Genomic DNA, 17,920 nt, shown 5'->3' on the forward strand with positions numbered 1-17,920 from the left:
CACTTAATCACGCAGTTGCGAGGTTAGCGTTGCAGTTGGAGTCACGTGTTTGCACACAATAAACTTAAATATGGGCTCATTATGTGTAATTAAAATTAATCATTAAACGACTAGTTGTGTTTTGAGTGTTTTATCTACAGTTTAATGGTGTGTGTTTTTTTTAAACGATTATGAAAACTGCGGTCATCAGTTTCTCCCCAGCTGTTATCCGAGAAGACGTGCACGTAAAACGACGACAGCGAAATGCCTGTAAGTTGACTTTTTAAACAATGCTCGTCCTTTTGCTTCTTAATCATTGCAACAATGCGTTCACCTACGCGTGTCTAATATACGTGGCTGCCACGCGGAGTGGAATGGAGGGAATCACGTGAAAAAGAGCACAATGTGCGTATTTGGGGGCCAAGCACATGGCGGTGTTTATTCGAGCTAGCAACGGTGGGGGGCCGTCTATGTGCTGGAAGGGATGCGGCGCGATGGTTTGCTCCAGGAAACAGTCGGATCCCACTTGTTTTTCCCCCCACACGATTACTGCGTTATGTGAGCTAAATGTGTTTTGACATTGAAGTCGCTGCTAATTTCTGTGATGCGCGTCATGTTTGTAAATCTTCGAAAGAACTCGCCATGTTTTGTTTACATTGTAATTGTAGCTACATTCGTAATGTTGCGCCTTCATCGCTCCTTCACTACGTGGTGCGTGTCGTCAATAATACGAATTATTTCACAACAATTCCAACCTAACGGTGACGTTGACGTCATCAAAGATAAAATATGAACTCTTCCAACCTGTTGATTGGACCAGATTATATACAGGGTTGTTGTTTTTTGACAATTGTGTGTCCACACAGTTTTGCATTCTGCCTACTTCAACATCATATTAATGTTATTAATGTTAAAGATTGCTCCAACATCATATTACTGTTATTAATGTTAAAGATTGCTCCAACATCATATTACTGTTATTGTTAAAAATTGCTCCAACATCATATTACTGTTATTAATGTTAAAGATTGCTCCAACATAATATTACTGTTATTCATGTTAAATATTGCTCCAACATCATATTACTGTTATTAATGTTAAATATTGCTCCAATATCATTACTGTTATTCATGTAAAAGATTGCTCCAACATCATATTACTGTTATTAATGTTAAAGATTGCTCCAACATCATTACTGTTATTAATGTTAAAGATTGCTCCAACATCATATTACTGTTATTAATGTTAAAGATTGCTCCAACATCATATTACTGTTATTGTTAAAAATTGCTCCAACATCATATTACTGTTATTAATGTTAAAGATTTCTCCAACATAATATTACTGTTATTCATGTTAAATATTGCTCCAACATCATATTACTGTTATTAATGTTAAATATTGCTCCAATATCATTACTGTTATTCATGTAAAAGATTGCTCCAACATCATATTACTGTTATTAATGTTAAAGATTGCTCCAACATCATTGCTGTTATTAATGTTAAAGATTGCTCCAACATCATATTACTGTTATTAATGTTAAAGATTGCTCCAACATCATTACTGTTATTAATGTTAAAGATTGCTCCAACATCATATTACTGTTATTAATGTTAAAGATTGCTCCAACATCATTACTGTTATTAATGTTAAAGATTGCTCCAACATCATATTACTGTTATTAATGTTAAAGATTGCTCCAACATCATATTACTGTTATTAATGTTAAAGATTGCTCCAACATCATTACTGTTATTAATGTTAAAGATTGCTCCAACATCATATTACTGTTATTAATGTTAAAGATTGCTCCAACATAATATTACTGTTATTCATGTTAAATATTGCTCCAACATCATATTACTGTTATTAATGTTAAATATTGCTCCAATATCATTACTGTTATTCATGTAAAAGATTGCTCCAACATCATATTACTGTTATTAATGTTAAAGATTGCTCCAATATCATTACTGTTATTCATGTAAAAGATTGCTCCAACATCATATTACTGTTATTAATGTTAAAGATTGCTCCAACATCATTACTGTTATTAATGTTAAAGATTGCTCCAACATCATATTACTGTTATTAATGTTAAAGATTGCTCCAACATCATATTACTGTTATTGTTAAAAATTGCTCCAACATCATATTACTGTTATTAATGTTAAAGATTTCTCCAACATAATATTACTGTTATTCATGTTAAATATTGCTCCAACATCATATTACTGTTATTAATGTTAAATATTGCTCCAATATCATTACTGTTATTCATGTAAAAGATTGCTCCAACATCATATTACTGTTATTAATGTTAAAGATTGCTCCAACATCATTGCTGTTATTAATGTTAAAGATTGCTCCAACATCATTACTGTTATTCATGTTAAATATTGCTCCAACATCATATTACTGTTATTAATGTTAAATATTGCTCCAATATCATTACTGTTATTCATGTAAAAGATTGCTCCAACATCATATTACTGTTATTAATGTTAAAGATTGCTCCAACATCATTACTGTTATTAATGTTAAAGATTGCTCCAACATCATATTACTGTTATTAATGTTAAAGATTGCTCCAACATCATATTACTGTTATTGTTAAAAATTGCTCCAACATCATATTACTGTTATTAATGTTAAAGATTTCTCCAACATAATATTACTGTTATTCATGTTAAATATTGCTCCAACATCATATTACTGTTATTAATGTTAAATATTGCTCCAATATCATTACTGTTATTCATGTAAAAGATTGCTCCAACATCATATTACTGTTATTAATGTTAAAGATTGCTCCAACATCATTGCTGTTATTAATGTTAAAGATTGCTCCAACATCATATTACTGTTATTAATGTTAAAGATTGCTCCAACATCATTACTGTTATTAATGTTAAAGATTGCTCCAACATCATATTACTGTTATTAATGTTAAAGATTGCTCCAACATCATTACTGTTATTAATGTTAAAGATTGCTCCAACATCATATTACTGTTATTAATGTTAAAGATTGCTCCAACATCATATTACTGTTATTGTTAAAGATTGCTCCAACATCATATTACTGTTATTGTTAAAGATTGCTCCAACATCATATTACTGTTATTGTTAAAGATTGCTCCAACATCATATTACTGTTATTAATGTTAAAGATTGCTCCAACATCATATTACTGTTATTAATGTTAAAGATTGCTCCAACATCATATTACTGTTATTGTTAAAGATTGCTCCAACATCATATTACTGTTATTAATGTTAAAGATTGCTCCAACATCATATTACTGTTATTGTTAAAAATTGCTCCAACATCATATTACTGTTATTAATGTTAAAGATTGCTCCAACATCATATTACTGTTATTAATGTTAAAGATTGCTCCAACATCATATTACTGTTATTAATGTTAAAGATTGCTCCAACATCATATTACTGTAAATAATGTTAAAAATTGCTCCAACATCATATTACTGTTATTGTTAAAAATTGCTCCAACATCATATTACTGTTATTAATGTTAAAGATTGCTCCAACATCATATTACTGTTATTAATGTTAAAGATTGCTTCAACATCATATTACTGTTATTAATGTTAAAGATTGCTCCAACATCATATTACTGTAGATAATGTTAAAAATTGCTCCAACATCATATTACTGTTATTGTTAAAAATTGCTCCAACATCATATTACTGTTATTAATGTTAAAGATTGCTCCAACATCATATTACTGTTATTAATGTTAAAGGCCTACTGAAATGCGATTTTCTTAATTTAAACAGGGATAGCAGGTCCATTCTATGTGTCATACTTGATAATTTCGCGATAATGCCATATTTTTGCTGAAAGGATTTAGTAGAGAACATCGACGATAAAGTTCGCAACTTTTGGTCGCTGATAAAAAAAAGCCTTGCCTGTACCGGAAGTAGCAGACAAGTAGTGGAGCTCCTCACATCTGCACATTGTTTACAATCATGGCCACCAGCAGTGAGAGCGATTCGGGCCGAGAAAGCGACGATTTCCCCATTAATTTGAGCGAGGATGAAAGATTTGTGGATGAGGAAAGTGAGAGTGAAGGACTACAGGGCAGTGGGAGCGATTCAGTTAAGGAAGATGCTGTGAGAAGCGGGTGGGACCTGATATTCAGCTGGGAATGACTAAAACAGTAAATAAACACAAGACATATATATACTCTATTAGTCAACACAACCAGGCTTATATTTAATATGCCACAAATTAATCCCGCATAACAAACACCTCCCCCCTCCCGTCCATATAACCCGCTGCAACTCAAACACCTGCACAACACACTCAATCCCACATCCCAAAGTACCGTTCACCTCCCCAAAGTTCATACAGCACATATATTTCCCCAAAGTTACGTACGTGACATGCACATAGCGGCACGCACATACGGGCAAGCGATCAAATGTTTGGAAGCCGCAGCTGCATGTGTACTCACGGTACCGCGTCTGCGCATCCAACTCAAAGTCCTCCTGGTAAGAGTCTCTGTTGTCCCAGTTCTCCACAGGCCAATGGTAAAGATTGACTGTCATCTTTCGGGAATGTAAACAATGAAACACCGGCTGTGTTTGTGTTGCTGCAGTCGGCCGCAATACACCGCTTCCCACCTACAGCTTTCTTCTTTGCTTTCTCCATTGTTCATTGAACAAATTGCAAAAGATTCACCAACACAGATGTCCAGATTACTGTGGAATTTTGCGATGAAAACAGACGACTTAATAGCGGGCCACCATGCTGTCCCAAAATGTCCTCTACAATCCGTGACGTCACGCGCTGACGTCATCATACCGAAACGTTTTCAACAGGATATTTCACGCAAAATATAAAATTGCACTTTAGTAAACTAACCCGGCCGTATTGGCATGTGTTGCAATGTTAAGATTTCATCATTGATGTATAAACTATCAGACTGCGTGGTCTGTAGTAGTGGGTTTCAGTAGGCCTTAAAAGATTGCTCCAAATTCATATTACTGTTATTAATGTTAAAGATTGCTCCAACATAATATTAATGTTAAAGATTGCTCCAACATCGTTTTACTGTTATTAATGTTAAAGATTGCTCCAACATCATATTACTTTTATTAATGTTAAAGATTGCTCCAACATCATATTACTGTTATTGTTAAAGATTACTCCAACATCATGTTACTGTTATTAATGTTAAATGTTTTCTTACCTCTTAAATGTTGCAGTTGGCCAAAGATCTCCTCCATCCTTCCGTTGAATATGAGAGAAGACAACACAAAAAGAAAAGACTTGTTCAGTCTCCCAACTCCTATTTCATGGATGTGAAGTGCCCAGGTAAGCATGGCAAAGTGGAATAATTAGGGGTGTAACGATTCAAAACAATTCAGGAACGATATTTTTTTTTATAACTATACGATGTGAAACGATTCAGTAACTTTTTAGCCAAAAAATAAATAAAAAATCAACCAGTGTAACTGTGAAATAAATAGTGGACACTACAGGTGGTTTCCTATATTCCTGTTATTTCTTGTAAAAGGAATTCTGGATACAAATAAGCAAGTAAACTTTCAATAAAAGTACAGTAACCAACATTCAAACAGTAGATTACCCGCTACTTCTGCTTTTGTTTTTCCAACAAAGAAGTAATACAATATCAATATCAAAAATGAAGGCGCAACCAACATCTCTTCAGGTTGAATTAACGGTAGATTTACCTGCTACTCTTGCTGTTTTTCAACATGCAAATACTACAAATACAAAATAAATTAACAGCAATGGTGACCTGTTGCTACTCTAATTTCAGTCACACAAACATTCCCTTTATGGTCAGGTGCGCTCTCCTGACCCAGCACACATACAGACAAGAGGTAGGAATATAAAACCGATGGTTTGGCTCCTCCAAGTTAGGAGTGCCTAATTTTTTACTTTACCTCCTCCAGGAACTGCAGTCCTGTGTAATGACACTCACTTGTAGTAAAGCAACTTTTAGTTCAGTAAAGCGTCTCCGACGTCTCTTTTGATCCGGCCGCACTGCCGTGTCATCCCTCTGTCCGGACGAGAATGACAGGACCAGAAATACACATCCTTAACAGCTACGGTAGCAGAGAAGTCACAACAAATGCAAACGGCACAGCAACATATAGACAACACAACACAATGACGTTCCGTAAGTGACAGCAGACAAGTTCTGTAACGTCCTTAGTGGCTTAAAGTTGTGTTTCAGCTTTTATTTTATGGCGTTGCGGCTTTTGCAATCGTGCTGTAGCTGAAAGTTGTATTGTAATTGATGACACCGTTTTGTTGTGACGTTTGTCAGCCACCATAGGTATCCGCCATTCTTGTTTTGCCGACTGATGGCGATGACGCCACAGACATACTTGAGTAATGTTTAACGCCCTTGTCATTAAGTGTTAAAAGTCTGCCGTTGTTAAATGCAATGGTTTTTTTCCCAGTGTCCATAAAACCGTATGCCTGTCAAAACGATGTTGGATCGATACCTATCTTCCGGAAGGCAAACTTTTCCAGCGCAGATCAATGTAGTTGAAGCTAAGGAATATAAATCAATGTATGGATTACTCGTCACAGCCCTAGTGATAATGTAGTTGTGTACTAATTGTGTTGTTGCAGGCTGCTACAAGATCACAACAGTGTTCAGCCATGCCCAGACAGTGGTTTTGTGTGTGGGATGCTCCACAGTGCTATGTCAGCCTAAAGGAGGAAAAGCCAGACTCACAGAAGGTACTACTTATAGTGCAACATGGCACAACATAACACTTGCATCTGAGCCTCAAGACATTTTTCTAAATTTGCCTTTACAGGTTGTTCTTTCAGGAGGAAGCAACACTAAAAAAAAAAGATTATTCCAATCGCTGGTTGAGGAATGTCACTATGCTGAGGACACAGAAATCATATTTGTGATTTTATAAGCTTGCTATGCCTTTAATACAATGAATTTGCAAGTCAATAAAACATGTGAAAAACTAAAGCACACAGGGACTTTTATTCATAAGTAAAACATTGTTTTTTTGTTGTGACTGAAATAACCTTCACAGAAAGCAAGTCCTTTAAAGCTTCCGTACAATACAGCCATCAATTGAACTCACTGGGAATTTATTAAATACATATATAAAAGAAGCGCCAACATAACGATGGCAGAACAGGAACACAAACCTTGCACAACGGAGTCCATGGAAAGTTAAATAAAAGCAGTGTTTTTGTGAAGTAACAGTTCAGATCATTTAGTAAATGGCAAGAGTGGGTTGCAGGCAGAAGAAGTTTTGCCGCTCCAAAAACGAACTGAACTGTACTACTTGGTTGCAAATGAATTTGTTTAAATCTCAATGGCTACTTTCAACAAAGGCATTGGTCAAACTAGATTTAGGTCACCTTGTCCGTAGTGTGACAAGACTACAGTTATTGTGTCTGACACTGCACGCCGCTTCTGGGACTGCCCTCGTCTTCCTCATACGCCGCTCTGTTGTTCCGCTGTTGCGTCCGCTCGTCCACATCGCAGAGTTCTACCTCCTCTGTGTCGTCGGCTATCAGCACGTCCTCCCTGGGAGGAAGCAGCCTTTCCAGCTGGTACATGAGATGCTCTGGGAGCCAGTTTTTCTCTGGAAACTCCACCTAGACAGCCAGGGAAATAGTAAATGGGTTATACTTGAAAAGCGCGTTTCTACCTTCAAGGTACTCAAAGCGCTTTGACACTATTTCCACATTCACACACTGATGGCAGGAGCTAAGCAAGACCCTAATCACGACCCATCAGGAGCAAGGGTGAAGTGTCTTGCCCAAGGACACAACGGCCGTGACTCGGATGGTGGAAGCAGGGGATCGAACCAGGAACCCTCAGGTTGCTGGCACTGCCTCTTTCCCAACAGAGCATAGTTAAAAATAAATAGAAATATTAATCGCATGTGATTTTTTTATTTATTTTTTTAAACAAACTTGAATTTAATTTGATGCATGTTTTGTACTAAAATAAATTCATTGGAAATAAATTTAGTAAATATATATATTTTTTAGTTTAAAATAAATTGAACAAATAAACTAAAAATAATTTCACCTAGCACCAACGCTGCACCTCGGGCGATGGAGATGTGTTCTCCATGTTTGGGTACGTTTCACAGAGACTTATTTTGAAGGATTATCTTTGACAGTGTCACTTCCGCTTCCTGCCTGTCTTGTGTTACTTACGGTAACTTGTTTTCTCTCTGGTGCGTACAATCGGTGCACTAGTCTTTGACAATGTGATTACTCTGAAGATTGTATAAGACACATTTACATTTTTAATGGACGTTACTGTGTTTGTGTAATTGTATAAGACACATTTACATTTTTAATGGACGCTACTGTGTTCGTGTAATATTTGAGTGGTGTTCTAATAACATTATTGGTTCTGTGTTGTTTAAATAAATAATAAATGGGTTGTACTTGTATTTTAGTACCTACGAGCTAGCATTTCACTATTGCTATTGCGACTAGTTCACACATACTATTTAGAAACTACAGAATATTAACAGCTTGTTTTTACATGTATATTTTCTGACATTTATGTTAAAGTTAACAAGTCCAGCTGATGACTTTGTAATCTCTGACTGGTACTCCAGACTGGTCAATGATTTAATAAACGAGTCTCAGAGTTCAATACTCAACGCGTGCCATTATATTTATATCAGTGACGAAACAGGAAGAGAGCTGTCTTACCTCAAACTTGATGATGAGTTGGCCCTTTTCGTAAGGGCTCTTATATATCGGCATGCCTTCGTTCTGCACCAGCTTTGTGTCATTGTTCTTTATTACTTCACCTTAAATTGTGACAAACAATAGACCTTAGTAACAGCACAATAAGGCCAGTCGACGTGTTGCGCTGACCTGGTAGTGAGCTGATGAGGAGTGTTCTATTGTCCAGAGTGTTGACGGCCTTGCGGAATCCACACAGGGACTCCACAAGTTTAATGTTCATCTTCATTACCAGACTGTCTTCGCTTCGTTTGAAATTGCTGTGATCTTTCTGATCCAACACGATGATGACATCACCAGGCTCCAGGTCAGGTTCCTGGTCACCTTCCCCGTGAAATGTAATTTTTTGACCGTCTTTCATACCTGGGAGCCAAAAATTATCAATTTAGTGGATATTTATTACCACTCATGTTTCACATTAAGAATGAGTATTACCTTTGTCAATGTGGACTTCAAGAATATTCTTCTTGCGTTCTACTTTGTGCCCATTACAGTTCTTGCAGCGGTCCTTAGCACTAAAAGACTCGCCCTGACCATGACAATCTCCACACATGCTTTGAATCTGCTGAATCATGCCTGGTCCTATCTGCTGTACTTTGATCTGCACTCCTCTACCTTTACAGTTGGAACATTTCTGCAAGGTACCCTTCTTACCACCATAGCCTGGAATACAGTAAGCATTTGAATGATCAACATGCTTAAAGAAAGTTACAGGTGTTTAAAGCGACACATACCTTCACACTTTTCACATATGACATTCTTCTGGAGTGCCAGCTTTCTTGTGCTGCCGTTGTAAATGTCCTCAAGTGAAACACTGAGCTGGTGGATAATGTTCTTCCCTATGAAACCATCAAATAGAGTGAACTATTGGCTATCAGTGCATTATTTAAGGTTGTCATATTTGCACTAACCTCTCCTGTCTCTCTGCATCCTTCCGCCTCCTCCGCCGAAGAACATGTTGAAAATGTCCATGGGGGATGATCCTCCACCCATGCCGCCATCTTTAATTGCCTGTTCCCCTCCTTGGTCGTACAGATCCCTCTTTTTGGGATCCGAAAGCACGTCATACGCTTGGGATATAAGCTTAAACTGCAGATATAGGAGACAGGAAATGACACAAATGAGTCCTAATTATGATGATGGCTGAAGGTTTATATGTAAAAGTATAGTTTAGCTTATTTGTGATAATGTAAGACATTTATAATTGCTGCCACATGTAATTACCATACAAATACTGGCCTTTGCTTTAATAAACAGGCGCTAATGAAAACGGCCTGAAAAAGATGGGTTGTCTATTTTTCGGTTTTAAATTTATACATGTAAACCAACAGGTGGCGCCAAACTCCTCCACCCTAAGTCAGTTAGAGCTTTTCTTCCCATCACTTACACACACCAAAGATTCATTCAAGACTCAGCTCCAAAAAAGTGGCTTGAAGGCAGTGTTAAAAAAATGACTTTTAAAAAGTAATTATAGTTTCCTAAAATAGTATTTGAATTATTTACGGAATCACTGTTTAATAAATGTAATTAATATCAAGGTAAATAAATTAATACATTACTTTAAAAAAATTTAAATATCTGTCGAAGCAGTTGAGAGATGTTTCATGAGGGCAGAGTGTGTAAATGTGTTCCTTTAAAAGGCGGTGCCTGTTGCCAAGCAACGCGAGACATCAGCCAGAGCTCATAGCACATTTACCTCGGCATTGGCAGTTTGCGGAGAGTGACGGCAGATGTGTGGAATTTGTTTACTGAATTGTTGGAGCACGAGTTAATGTTAAAGTTAAACGCGTTTGGAGTGTGGCGGTGGTTGTTGCTTGCACGAGTAAAAATATGCTTCCTGCATTGAACTTGCTGTGCTTCTGACGCTGTTGAATGGTGTGTTCCATTTGTACTGGCAAATCAGAATTTCCGAGTTCTTAGTCACAATAACAAATGGAATGCCCCTCGAAGTCAGATTCCCGACTCGGAAAGTCGTAGCATTCTCACTACCCCCGAGTTTGTTTCAAAGATGGCGGCTCTGAATGTAAACAATTATATCCGCTTCTATAACATCCGTTATTAGCACTTCTGATTAGTTTTTGTCGCAGTAAATCAGCTATGCATAATGTATTGTTGTACATTTATACATAGCAACAGCGCTCAAATTTTACCGCGGCAAATTCCCAGGTAAATGGAACGCAACATAATCGCCTTACTACCTATCAAAAGTAGCATGCCACGTAACATCCAACTTAAGTAAGTACATTGTATTTATATAGCACTTCTCCCAGACAGCTCACAAAGTGCTTCAAATGGTTAAAATACATGTAGCAAAATCAGAACAAGCGTACAGCATGATGCAACAACAAAGACTGCAAAATAAAAAAAATATGATAAAAACAAACCTACCGTATTTTCCGCACAATAAGGCGCCCTGGGTTATAAGCCGCGCCTTCAATGAACGGCATATTTCAAAACTTTGTCCACCTATAAGCCGCCCCGTGTTGTAAGCCGCATCTAACTGCGCTAAAGGAATGTCAAAAAAACAGTCAAATAGGTCAGTCAAACTTTAATAATATATTAAAACCAGCGTGATGTGGGCGCGCATGGAATCGTATATCAACATGGACGGAGCTGCGTGAAAAAAGCCACCCGGCCTCTTCGCGTAAACTTAAACTTACCTTAACCACTCGCTCATCTTTTCTTCATCCATCCCTTCGAGTTAGCTTTTATGATGACGCCGGCTGGAAAGGTCTCTTTTGGCAAGGTCTTCCTTTTGAATATCACCATGGGTGGAAGTTTCTGGCCATTAGCATGGCAAGCTAGAACCACAGTGAAGGATGACTTCTCATTCCCTGTGGTGCGAATATTCACCGTACGTGCTCCCGTTGTATCCACAGTGCGGTTCACAGGAATATCAAAAGTCAGTGGAACCTCGTCCATGTTGATAATGTTCTCTGGCCGGATCTTTTTTTCAGCTATCTTGTTTTTACAATATGCACGGAAAGTAGCCAGCTTTTCTTGAAAGTCTTTAGGCAGTTGCTGTGAAATAGTAGTCTGTGTGCGGATGGAGAGATTGCGTCTTTTCATGAACCGGATCCCTGTCGCTTAGTAGGAGCCATTTTGTGGTCTTTACAGATGTAAACACACAAAGGAAATGAAACGTACGGTAATATCCGCGCCCTTCTTCTTCTTCTACGCGGGCGGGTGGTTGCTTACAGTAGAAGAAGCGCTTCCTGTTCTATGGGGGCGGGTGCTTACCTTGGCGGTTGCTTGCGTAGAAGAAGAAGCACTTCCTCTTCTACGGGGAAAAAAGATGGCGGCTGTTTACCGTAGTTGCGAGACCGAAACTTTATGAAAATGAATCTTAATATTAATCCATATATAAAGCGCACCGGGTTATAAGGCAGACTGTCAGCTTTTGAGAAAATTTGTGGTTTTTAGGTGCGCCTTATAGTGCGGAAAATACGGTATATGAAATAATAAACAATTAAAAAATGGAATATATCAGGAATGCACAATTAAAATGTGTTTAACTGCCTTTTAAAACTCAATAATGGCGTAACGTACGTAAAAGTAATTAACTAGATTACTCGTTACTAGTAACAGTAACAACGTTATGTAACGGCATTACACATGAAACACTGCTCGCAAGTTAATCAAAGTCATCCACTGTCGAGCAGCTAAGAAATATGAAAAATAAAACATAATGAATGAAAGTTTTTTTTAATTGGTCTTAAAAAGAGTAAATTGTTTTGTAATTGTTTTGGGGACCACATTTCCAGAGGGGACCAGACTTCTCTCAACTATTATTCTTATTTTGTATGTACTGTACCTGAGAATCTGCTGTTTTCAAAATCAAATGTTTTTTCTATGACAGCCCTCAAATGTTTTTAAGAATATGCTACAAGAATAATAGTATTTGCCAAGTCTGTAGAACTAAACTTGTCTGGTGTCATTACCGGGCTGGAATTGGGCCATATGCTGCCAGTTGAATATCCCTGACTGATATGACCATACATGTGACACTATAATGATGTCATTTTGCATTGTTTGCTGTATATTCATTATGCATTGCAAAAAGTTACAAAAAACAAAACACAGGACGCAAAACAAGTGTCGCTTCTTTTTTTAAAGACGCCTGTCAGTGCTTTAAGATGAGAGAGGGGCCCACAGCAGCACTGACAGCTTAATGAGATAAGCTATACTTGCTGTCATGTCCGTCTCAAACCATCTGTTTGCTAGATTTGTAACAAGTCTTCTGGGGGTTTTTATGAGAAAAAAGGAGTATCTAAACAAGTCTACCTACTTGCTAAATATAGCAAAAAATGGCTAATTTAGCAACAGAAATCCCTTCCATGCATCCATCCATTTTCTACCGCTTATCCCTCTTGGGGTGGCTGGAGCCTACTCAACTGTGTTCGGGTGGAAGGCGGGGTACAACCTGAACTTTGTGCCCCGTAAAGAAAGGCCTCCCTACGCCCGTGAAGCCCTGTAGTTTGGTAAATCAGCTACCCAGCAACCACAGGAGGAACAAGTATTTGGAAAGGAAGACCACTACAAAGAGGCATTGCATAACAGGGTTTCCCCTACATTGCCAACATACACCTGTGGTGGTGGGGAAGTGGTCACTATGAAATCATTTTCTAATTTGCATAATTTGATGATGATATGATTGTCTTTAAAAAGGTTTACATATATTAAAAACAAATCTGTTTTATTAATTAGTGTTAACATATTTCTATATGATATAATTTTGCTCCATTTTCAATTGTTGCAGCTTATGGTACAATGTACTTTGTTTAGAATGTTTTCAACTGTCCACAGACTTTCAGTGACTTTTTTTTTAATTAAAAATGACGAGCAACAAATCGAGCATCTTTTTCTGGTGTTATTGTAGACGGTATTTGTGTTTTGAGACTTCTGAACAGCGAGCTGCAGCGAGTATGACGTCACACTTGCTTCGCGCTGCTGCTCCAGTTGGACTCTCTCTCCTTAAAAGCCGCTAACGTCCTCTTAAATGGGAACTGCACATTTTTTGCCTATCGTTCAATCATTGAGACAAGAAAACACTTCTCTTTTCCTGATGTTGCCTGGATCTAATGTGAAAAGATCAGATTTGAAGCACTTTAGAACATTTAGACGAGCAAAAAAAGCCTATCTGAGTCACTTGAGGGCAAAAAAAATCTAATTTGGTGTAAAGTGTGAACATGGCCTTGCAGTGAAGGACGAAGACAGAGGTGTGTGCCCGGTAGGGAATTTGTGTTGGGATTGGGCCGTTTTTTTGCATAAAATTGGCAATAAGACTTCGCTTCTGGAGGCTACAATACATTATATTACCATATTTTCCGGGCCATAGGGCGCACTGCCGATACAAAAGGCGCACCGGATTACAGGCCGCATTATAGGGGTCTTATTATTATTTGTGTTCTACATGTAGAACACTTCCTTGTGGTATACATAACATGTAATGGTGGTTCTACGGTCAAAATGTTGCATAGATGATGTTTTACACATCATCTTCAAGTCACTTTCTGACAGTCGCTTCAGGATGCGCCGTTTTGTGGGCGGTCTTATTTACGTGGCTCACCTTCGGCAGCGTCTTCTCTCCGTCATCTTTGTTGTAGCGGTGTAGCGTGCAAGGACGGGAGTGGAAGAAGTGTCAAAAGTTGGAGCTAACTGTTTTAATGACATTCAGACTTTACTTCAATCAATTAACGGAGCAGCATCTCCTCATCTGTGGCTCACGCCGCAAATGTGTCCCGTGAAAAACCGTCCGACCGGAACTCTTTAATAACTAAAGTCCCTTGGGTGAATAATGTTAACTCCCTACACCGGTATGTTTTAGCGCTTTCATGGCGAGTTAACTGACAGATATAAATAATAACTTTACACTACTTTATATTAGAAATGGCAACAGCGGAGGATGAATGTCCCATAACAAGAAGATAGAGAAATAGAAGAAGCTTATCGACTACGGTGTCATCACAGACTACAAATGCGGACGCGTGCAATTTTCAGGACTTATGCAGATCCCAAATACAGATCAGCAGGTACCAGAAGGTAAGAAAAGTTGCTTTTGTATAATATTGCGAAACAAAACGCCAGATAATATGTCTTACCTTATACACACACCACAATAATACTCGTATGTTGAAGCACAGTACAATCCATCAAGCGGTGCGGCTTCATAGCTTACCAAAGTCGTACTAAAACATTTTGATAGATTTTTGAGCGCCATGTGTAACATTCTATATTTTCAATGGAACATATAAAATGTTTGGGTTGTTTACTTGAGTCATATTGCAGTCTACACATATCTCTTATGTGTGACTGCCATCATACTGCAGTCTACACGTATCTCTTTTGTGTGACTGCCATCTACTGGTCACACTTATCATTTCACCATGTACCAAATAAAATAGCTTCGAGGTCGGTAAGCACAACCAAAATTATTCCGTACATTAGGCGCACCGAGTTATAAGGCGCACTGTCCATTTTTGAGAAAATTAAAGAATTTTAAGTGCGCTGAAAAATACGGTACCGGTACTTTAATTTTTTTTCATGTAAAGATCCCTTGTTTTTAAAGTGTGGCGGCTTTAATTTGGCGGTGCGCCATTATCAGTTACATTAAGGTGAAACAATGCATAATAAGTTTTACATCCTGTAGTATTTCAGGTTGTGACATAGAGCTAACAACCTAGCCTGTATTAGCTAGAAAGAGAAGCTTCCAGATCTTTCCAGAGAGTTCCTGGCTGTGTAACCCTAGACGGAGGCCCATAGATGTCTATATTTAGCGTTCACTCACCTTCTCTCCCTCGTTGGGGTTCTTGTCTGGGTGGTATTTCAGGGCCAATTTTCTGTAGGCTTTCTTTATCTCGTCGGCAGATGCTTTTGGACCGACACCCAGAAGATCGTAGAAGCCGGTTTCGCGAACCATTATTATAACCTATATATAAAAAAAACACAAGCCTTTCTTGAGAAATTATTTCTTTAGGTTTATTTCGAACATGAACACACTTACAGCATATTAAATCACACAATTTCATGTCATGTCACTTTACATCATGTCCGAAATGGAGCAGGAAGAAGCAAAGCTTATTTTAATCCTACCCCTGTCCCACTTCAGAGCGTTTACAAATATATAGATTCATTTACAGACTTCTTTTTGTAGCACAATGACATCCGTGAATGATTAATACAGCAGTTTTGTAATATATAATTAAGTCAGTCATGCTACACATACTGAGATGAAGAATATCTTATTTTCAATAAGGTTGAAAGTGTTTCTCATAATTATTCTTATTTGTACTTTGTAAGCACTATTAATTTATCTTAAACTGGGTCATATCAGTACATTGTTTAACTTCTTTACTTAATCCATTCCATAATTTAATTCCACACACTGATATGCTAAAGGTTCTAAGTGTTGTACGTGCATACACATGTTGTCAATTAGATTTTCCTCTAAGATTATATTTCTCTTTAGTAGAGAAGAATTGTTGTACGTTCTTTTGTAGCAGGTTATTGTTTGCTTTGAACATAATTTTAGCTGTTTGTAATTTTACCAAATCATCGAATTTCAATATTTTGGACTCAATAAATTCCGGGTGATTGTGAGTGGTCACCATGTTAAATTGGTAACGTTGGATACGCTGCCAACGAACAGGCTTGTGGAAACAAAGCTAGAAAAGCGTTGTTATTTCAAATAACCCCCACAACGGTCACATTAATACAATAACACCGTCATTAAGGAAAATAATGGGGATGTTAGTGGCATTAAGATTATTCGAACTTAAAAGACTTGATAGTAACAAGCACGTGTTAGTCATTTTACATTTTAATACGGTTAACGCCTAAGAGTCGCCTTAATAAATTCGTGAATTAATCCACACTCCTTTGTATTGTCCCGGTTCCTTACTTGTTTGATGTTTTCCTCTCCGGGGAAAAAGGTAAGTATTTTGGGCAAAATTGAAGCCGGTGCGGGCAAGAAGTCTGGCTTTAATAGAGATGCTGCTCCTCCGCGTGGAACTTTCTGGAGTGTTCTAGCAAAGCAGACCGGAAGCTTCGTTAGCAAGAAATCCACGTTGCCAGATGGGAAAAGACAAATTATCGTATCAGTATCTTAAAATTATCGTATTTATTAAAATAATTATCGTACACGCCCTATTTGACGTTGCTCAGGACTGTCTTAAACAGTAAAACATGACTATATACAGTGTATAGAGTAGATTGTAATGGAGTTTTACCTTTAAATCAACAAACAGCAGTGTTGGGGGTGAAAAAAATGCCACCGGGATAACAGTGCCCCCACTTGGCTGTAAAGAGGTACGCAATGTTTTTTTATTTATTTGTCAACCATGAATTGAAAGGGTCAAATTATCGTACAATTATGAGAGTTCCTGAAATATTCATAATGTTTCGTACAGATGGTGACGTTATCGTACACATTTGATGGTCATTGTACTTTTGGCAACGCTATGCCAGCAAAGACCAATAAGACCAGGGAAAGGGTACGGAAGCCCCGATGGGACAACACTCTGTAAAGAAAATGAATACTGCAGTTGATAGAATACATTTAGAGCGAAATACGACAACTCGTCCAATGTTTAACTGTTGGCATTACTGTCAAAATTAATCTGAAGGCTATCAAAACGACTTTGGACAAAGACTTCTGGTTAAACTGGTTAACTGAACTCATAACTCATTCTCCTTCTATATGGAATGCACTCCCAACAGGTGTAAAAAAAAAGTGCATCTCTATCCTCCTTCAAAACTGCACTAAAAGAACACCTCCAGCAACTTCAACCCTTGATTAACACCCTCCCCCTCCACATCCCCGGATTGTAAATAACCAAATGTAAATAATCAAATGTACAGGTAAAAGCCAGTAAATTAGAATATTTTGAAAAACTTGATTTATTTCAGTAATTGCATTCAAAAGGTGTAACTTGTACATTATATTTATTCATTGCACACAGACTGATGCATTCAAATGTTTATTTCATTTAATTTTGATGATTTGAAGTGGCAACAAATGAAAATCCAAAATTCCGTGTGTCACAAAATTAGAATATTACTTAAGGCTAATACAAAAAAGGGATTTTTAGAAATGTTGGCCAACTGAAAAGTATGAAAATGAAAAATATGAGCATATGTACAATACTCAATACTTGGTTGGAGCTCCTTTTGCCTCAATTACTGCG

At 37.5% G+C, this 17,920-nt stretch overlaps 2 protein-coding genes across 2 annotated transcripts; one reads left to right on the top strand and one right to left on the bottom strand.

The window, feature by feature from the left end:
• The first annotated feature begins 106 nt into the window (after positions 1-106).
• Positions 107-6,978, top strand: rps27l (ribosomal protein S27 like). Its single transcript, XM_061970361.2, has 4 exons — positions 107-249; positions 5,219-5,327; positions 6,621-6,731; positions 6,812-6,978. The coding sequence occupies exons 1-4, from the start codon at positions 244-246 to the stop codon at positions 6,838-6,840; spliced, it is 255 nt and encodes an 84-aa protein (XP_061826345.1). The 5' UTR covers positions 107-243; the 3' UTR covers positions 6,841-6,978.
• On the bottom strand, positions 6,975-16,797 carry dnaja (DnaJ heat shock protein family (Hsp40) member A). Its single transcript, XM_061970354.1, has 8 exons — positions 16,636-16,797; positions 15,523-15,663; positions 9,647-9,824; positions 9,470-9,574; positions 9,171-9,398; positions 8,868-9,098; positions 8,700-8,800; positions 6,975-7,619 (listed from the first exon to the last, which is right to left on the bottom strand). Exons 2-8 carry the CDS (start codon positions 15,652-15,654, stop codon positions 7,407-7,409), a joined length of 1,188 nt encoding a protein of 395 aa, XP_061826338.1. The 5' UTR covers positions 15,655-15,663; positions 16,636-16,797; the 3' UTR covers positions 6,975-7,406.
• Between the last annotated feature and the right edge of the window lie 1,123 nt (positions 16,798-17,920).

The sequence above is a fragment of the Nerophis lumbriciformis genome, linkage group LG10, assembly GCF_033978685.3.
Source record: "Nerophis lumbriciformis linkage group LG10, RoL_Nlum_v2.1, whole genome shotgun sequence".
Classification (NCBI taxonomy): domain Eukaryota; kingdom Metazoa; phylum Chordata; class Actinopteri; order Syngnathiformes; family Syngnathidae; genus Nerophis; species Nerophis lumbriciformis.